The sequence below is a fragment of the Silurus aristotelis genome (assembly GCF_946808225.1).
Source record: "Silurus aristotelis genome assembly, chromosome: 24".
NCBI classification, from domain to species: domain Eukaryota; kingdom Metazoa; phylum Chordata; class Actinopteri; order Siluriformes; family Siluridae; genus Silurus; species Silurus aristotelis.
Window position 1 is genome coordinate 526,342 of NC_139597.1, and position 6,000 is coordinate 532,341.

General features: G+C 39.5%; 1 protein-coding gene across 2 annotated transcripts in view; it reads left to right on the top strand.

Moving 5' to 3' along the window:
* Positions 1–5,545, top strand: part of LOC310719382 (myelin-associated glycoprotein-like) — a 33,758-nt gene extending 28,213 nt beyond the window's left edge. For both annotated transcript variants that reach the window (XM_083529045.1, XM_083529046.1), the window contains exons 7-9: positions 3,890–3,968; positions 4,066–4,129; positions 4,220–5,545. In XM_083529045.1, coding sequence (XP_083385171.1) covers positions 3,890–3,968; positions 4,066–4,129; positions 4,220–4,291 — 215 coding nt within the window. In that variant the 3' untranslated portion in view covers positions 4,292–5,545. The remainder of the gene's footprint in view (positions 1–3,889; positions 3,969–4,065; positions 4,130–4,219) is intronic.
* The last annotated feature ends 455 nt before the right edge of the window (positions 5,546–6,000 follow it).

Genomic DNA, 6,000 nt, shown 5'->3' on the forward strand with positions numbered 1-6,000 from the left:
CTCTATACTTCTCCATCAACATCCTCAAAGCAAATAAGGCATCTGTGGTGCTCTTCCTCGGCATGAAACCATACTGTTGCTCACAGATGGTCACCTCTTCTCTCAGCCTGGCTTCCACTACTCTTTCCCATAACTTCATGGTGTGACTGATCAACTTAATTCCCCTGTAGTTACTGCAGGTCTGCACATCTCCCTTATGCTTAAAGATCGGTACCAGCACACTCCTTCTCCATTCCTCAGGCATCCTCTCCCCTTCCAGAATCCTGTTAAACAATCTGGTTAAAAACTCCACTGCATCTCTCCTAAACATCTCCACGCTTCTACCGGTATGTCATCTGGTCCAACCGACTTTCCATTCTTCATCCTCTTAATCGCTGCTCTCACTTCCTCCTTACTAATCCTATCTACATCCTGCTTCACCAACTCCACATCCTCCAACCTTCTCTCTCTCTGATTTTCCTCATTCATCAGCTGCTCAAAATACTCCCTCCATCTTCTCAACACACTCTCCTCACTAGTCAACACATTTCCCTTTCCATCCTTTATTGCTCTAACTTGCAGTACATCCTTCCCAGCTCGGTCCCTCTGCTTGGCCAATCGGTATAAATCCTTTTCTCCTCCCTTAGTGTCCAACCTCTTATACAGTTCCTCATATGCCTTTTCCTTGGCTTTCGCCACATCCCTTTTAACCTGCTGCTGCATCTCCTTGTACTCCTGCCTACTCTTCTCATCACTCTGTCGATCCCACTTCTGTTTTGCCAATCTCTTTCCCCTAATGCTCTCCTGCACTTCCTCATTCCACCACCACGTCTCTTTGTCTTCTATTCTATTTCCAGATGTCACACCAAGTACTTTTCTAGCTGCCTCCCTCATCACTCCTGCAGTAGTTGCCCAATCATCCAGCACCTCTTCAACACCACTGAGCCCCTGTCTGACCTCTTCCCTGAACCTCACACTACACTCTTCCTCCTTCAGTTTCCACCATCTTATTCTTCTTTCAAACCTTACTTTCCTCCTCTTCTTCTTCGCCTCCAAAACCATCCTACAGACCACCATCCGATGCTGTCTAGCTACACTGTCCCCCGCCAACACCTTACAGTCTCCAATCTCCTTCAGGTTGCATCTCCTACACAGAAGATAATCCACCTGTGTGCACCTTCCTCCACTCTTATACGTCACCCTATGATCCTCCTTCTTCTTAAAATACGTGTTCACCACTGCCATTTCCATCCTTTTAGCAAAATCTACCACCATCTGCCCTTCCACATTCCTCTCCTTAAAACCACACCTACAATCACCTCCTCATCACCTCTGTTCCCTTCACCTACATGCCCATTAAAGTCTGCACCAATCACCAATCGTTCTTTCCTAGGTACACCATCTACCACTTCATCTAATTCACTCCAGAATCTTTCTTTCTCCTCCATCTCACAGCCAACTTGTGGAGCATAGGCACTGATGACATTTATCATCATCCCTTCAACTTCCACCTTCACGATCATCACCCTATCAGAAACTCTCTTCACCTCCACTACACTCTTACTGTACTCTTCCTTCAGAATCACCCCTACACCATTTCTCTTTCCATCCACACCATGATAAAACAGTTTAAACCCACCTCCAATGTTCCTGCTCTTACTCCCTTTCCACTTGGTCTCCTGAACACACAACACATCTACCTTTCTCCTCTCCATCATATCAGCTATCTCTCTCCCTTTACCCGTCATAGTACCAACATTTAAAGTACCAACCCGAACCTCTACTCTCCTACACTGCTCCTTTTCCTGCCGTCTCTGTAGACGCCTTCCTCCTCTCCTTCTCCTCCTTCTCCTCCTTCGGCCAACAGTAGCCCAATTTCCACCAGTACCCTGTTGGCTAACGATACCTGTGGCGGTCGTTGTTAACCCGGGCCTCGACCGATCCGGTATGAAATTCTCATTTGTGATCCGCATATTTGATTTGGCACATGTTTTACGCTGGATGCCCTTCCTAACGCAACCCTCCCCATTTACCCGGGCTTGGGACCGGCGCTAAGAGTGCACTGGCTTGTGCCCCCCTAATGGCTGGGTTAGGTGAGGGTTAGACAATCAACAAACATAAATAAATTATTATTAATTCACAATAATAAATGTGAAAACCAAAATTAGATCAACAGCCAGGAAACAAGTAACAAACATGTAACAAAGGCTCAGTTTCAGCAGATTTCTACACACTGAACAATACTTACAGAAAACAAACTGACACAAAGGGTCATATATAAACACAGCCTTGGGCTGGAGCTGAATCCTGTCAACATCAGGCAGGAACATGATTGGGTATTGTGACATTTCACATGCATGCTGGTGCTGAAAATTGTCCAATCAGGGCAGGACATAGAGGAGACAAGATGGTGACCGGGTGGAAGTGTGTGTCCGGAAAGGAGATGAAGGCGGGTGGCGACAGCTGGCTTGAGAGTGGGGTGCACATGGTGGGAAGTATGGAGGATTCCAGATGCTATGTGGAAATGGATTTAGTAGCAGCAGGAATTGAAAATAGAGGCAGTGGTGGTATTGAGGGGAGTGCAGTTGAGAACAGGAAAAGAAAGAAAAACTGTTATTGTTCTGCAAAGACAACAAGCAGTAGAAAAAGCCATAATGAAAAAGCTTTAAATGTTTAATTCTTTAAATGTAAAGAAAATAGCATGGAAGAAACTGAAAAGGATCTAATGGAGGTAAATAAATTCTCATTTATATAATTTATAGCTGAAGTAGTAAATTGTTCAGCTTAAACAGAAAGCAGTACGGAAAGATTCAAAATGATTGTGAAAGCAGCAGAAACGTATTTGAAGTTAGAAGGAACCAGTATGGAGACAGTATATGATAGACTTAAGCCACAAGCAGGAAACTCCCAGACAGCATGTTGTGCTTCTTAATGGTCCTGACAATAAAAGGTGTTTGATTGCTAATAGGCAGGGATTTAAGAAGTTCATCCTGTATCAAGATAAATGTCCAGATATAATATGTATTTAAGTCACGGTTAAATGTTACATCACATGGTTATACTGCATTCCATCTAAATCCCAACACTATTGTTTGTTTGGAGCAGAAATGCTTTACGGCATGTTGTTCAGTGGCGCCTCATCCTTCCTAATAAACCAGGATTAGCAGCAGCGGATGTGTTTGTGCCTCGTTATTACAGTAATAAGGTAATGTCTAGACTAGTGTATCAGAAGGAAGGGGACGAGTACCCTGGACTGTGCATTTAGTTTGGAGACAGCGATTAGAAAGACCCAATTTAAAATAGAGGTCGTATTCAGGGTGTGTTTTGATATTGAAAAGGCTTATGATATGTAGTGGAAAGAGGGAGTGTTAAGAAAACTTGACATGATGGGAATAACAGGAAGGATGTACGAATGGATAAAAGATTTTATACTGAATAGGACAATACAAGTCAGAATAGAGAATTCATCCAGTCAAACACACTTCTGACAGAACAGAACTCCACAGTGTTTGTTTTTAGTTACATTCCTGCTGGACACATGGTCAAACCCTGTGTTCTGATTGTGGTTATTTTATTCTGCATTTATTCTTCATTTATTTTGTTGCGAAAGTTTTCTCCGGACTTTGTGCTCCTTGTTTTGGAATATTTATATTTTTGTATTTTGTTTTCTCTTTTGTGCTTCGGACATTAGAATAAATACCATGAACTTTACCCTGACTCCTAGCTGGTCTCTGCATACACACCCCTGTTGCAGACCACCAATGTGTTGTTATTAGGAATAGGAAACTCAGTGGTCAGTCTGAACAACTTTTTTTTGCTTGATAATGTAGTCATTCATAATCTACTGATGTATAATTTCATAAAAAAATTAATTCACTAATTTACATTTTCAATTGTGTTCTTATTGTAGCTTCAGGTGTGAATAATGTCTCTGAGCTGATTGGTGTATCAGTAATGAGGATGCTGTGTGCTGTATTCCTGTATGTAAGGTGTGTTTGCTGTACTTTCATTACTGTAGGAATACTAAAACTAAATACTCAGTGAAAATGATAATAGCAGATAGAAATGTTTCATTTATTTATTCAGTTGTTTGTTTAGAAAAGTGACTCCTTCCCAGTCTGGACCAGGAGAAGCAGCAGGACACGATGTGGTTAGTCTGAAATCTTATAAGACCCAGAGTTTGGAAAATATTTTGGCTTTTCTTGACTGATTGAATTTTATTTGTCATTGATCTTCACAGGCTGTATATCAGGAAGACGATCATCAATGTGGGAATAAGAATACAACTGGATTATCAGAACTTATTTACTAAATTTTTGTGTTTCCAAATGGGGATGGAAGTGAAATACGAGGACTTTCTTCTCTCACTGCTGAATATGCGACCATCAACTACGGCTCCGACATGGAACATCAACCAGAGGGAGGGGACACGGAAACGGCCATGGAAGAAGTTCAGGAAGAAAACAAAAACAATGTTAACAGTAAAAAATACTCAGGAGGAGGTAATTTAGGGAAACATCACATTTCAGCCAATGATGGAAGAAATTCAGCTGGATTTAAAGGAGGATGATAAAGACAGAGAAACACAACCACAGACTGCGGAAAGAAAGAATGAATTTGAAGGTTTTTAAGCACATTTAAAGGATTTTATTCCTGATATCATAAAACCCTTTAATGTTTAAACCACTTGCTCATGTTTACAAGTAACAAAGGAGAAGATGTAAACTTATATGTATTGTGTGGTGAAGTACATAACATATATATTTCCTTCATGTGGATGAGCTCACTTTAAAAGAATAGAAAAACTAAAGTCCAGATGGAATTGTGTGGTGTTGAAAAATGGAATGGAAGCCATGTTTGTTGAGGATTCCTTAGACTGCCCAGAATAAGTTCCAACCTTCCCTTCTCCAAAACAACCCCAAACCATTAAACTTCCACCTCCATGTGTGAGTGTGAGGGTGAGGGAGTCTGATCACATCTTCTCTCCTGTTCTCCAACTTTCACAAGTTCTTCTGGTAGAAACACAAATCTCCCATTTGGACTCCACAGAACTTTCTTCCTGAAATTCACTGTCCAATTCTTGTGTTTTTGGTTTTTTGCTGAATTTGCTGTATAGAAACAAAATGAGCATGTGTCTCAAAAACCATAAAGACTCCTCACTTTTTATGGACCAAATACCTTTTCCAACTCTAATCACTACGCCTACTGTTTTAGGGAAAAGATGCATTTTAAAACGATTTATTTGCAATAGTTTATCATTTTAGTTTATTTGCTTTGATCTATACACACAAAAGCTCTCAATAACTTTATTTAATGAAGAATGTTATGGTAATTAATGTGGATATTACATTTTACTATATATTTCCTTAAATATGTCTATTTGTTTATTTAACAGGTAGTTTCTCCTCTCAATAAATTCCCAGAATGCATTTTGAGATTTTATACAAATCTCAGCTTTAATCTCTATGATTTGGTCATGAGTGCAGATTGTTATGGTATGAGGACATTATTCATGTAATTCTGTATAATTATAAAATAAACAATTATCATGTGAAAATACAAAAAACCTAGATTAAATATAAAACTGTAATTTAAACTATAGTCCTGCAGGAGGCAGTACTGCATCGATCAGTGCTTTCACTGAAGCTGATCAGAATCATCAGTAAATTAAAGTAAAACAATTTTTTGTTGTTTATTAAGAATTATTACACATTAAAAATTACTAGAATTACACATCAAATACAATTTAGAAATGCTACTAAAGTACTAAAATATTATATATATATAGTTTCATTTAAAAAAGTTATCACCTGTAATAATTCAGAATGTACAAAATAAATTGCTACAAAAAAATAGAAACCAAAGAAAAGAAAGTTTTGTGTGTGTGTGTGTGTGTGTGTGTGTGTGTGTGTGTGTGTGTGTGTGTCTGTTGGGAGATTATGATCCTGCTGGTTGTGACTGATTACTCTTGAGCTGAAGAAGTGGACCATTGAAGTCACAAAGGTAAGAAATAATGTATTT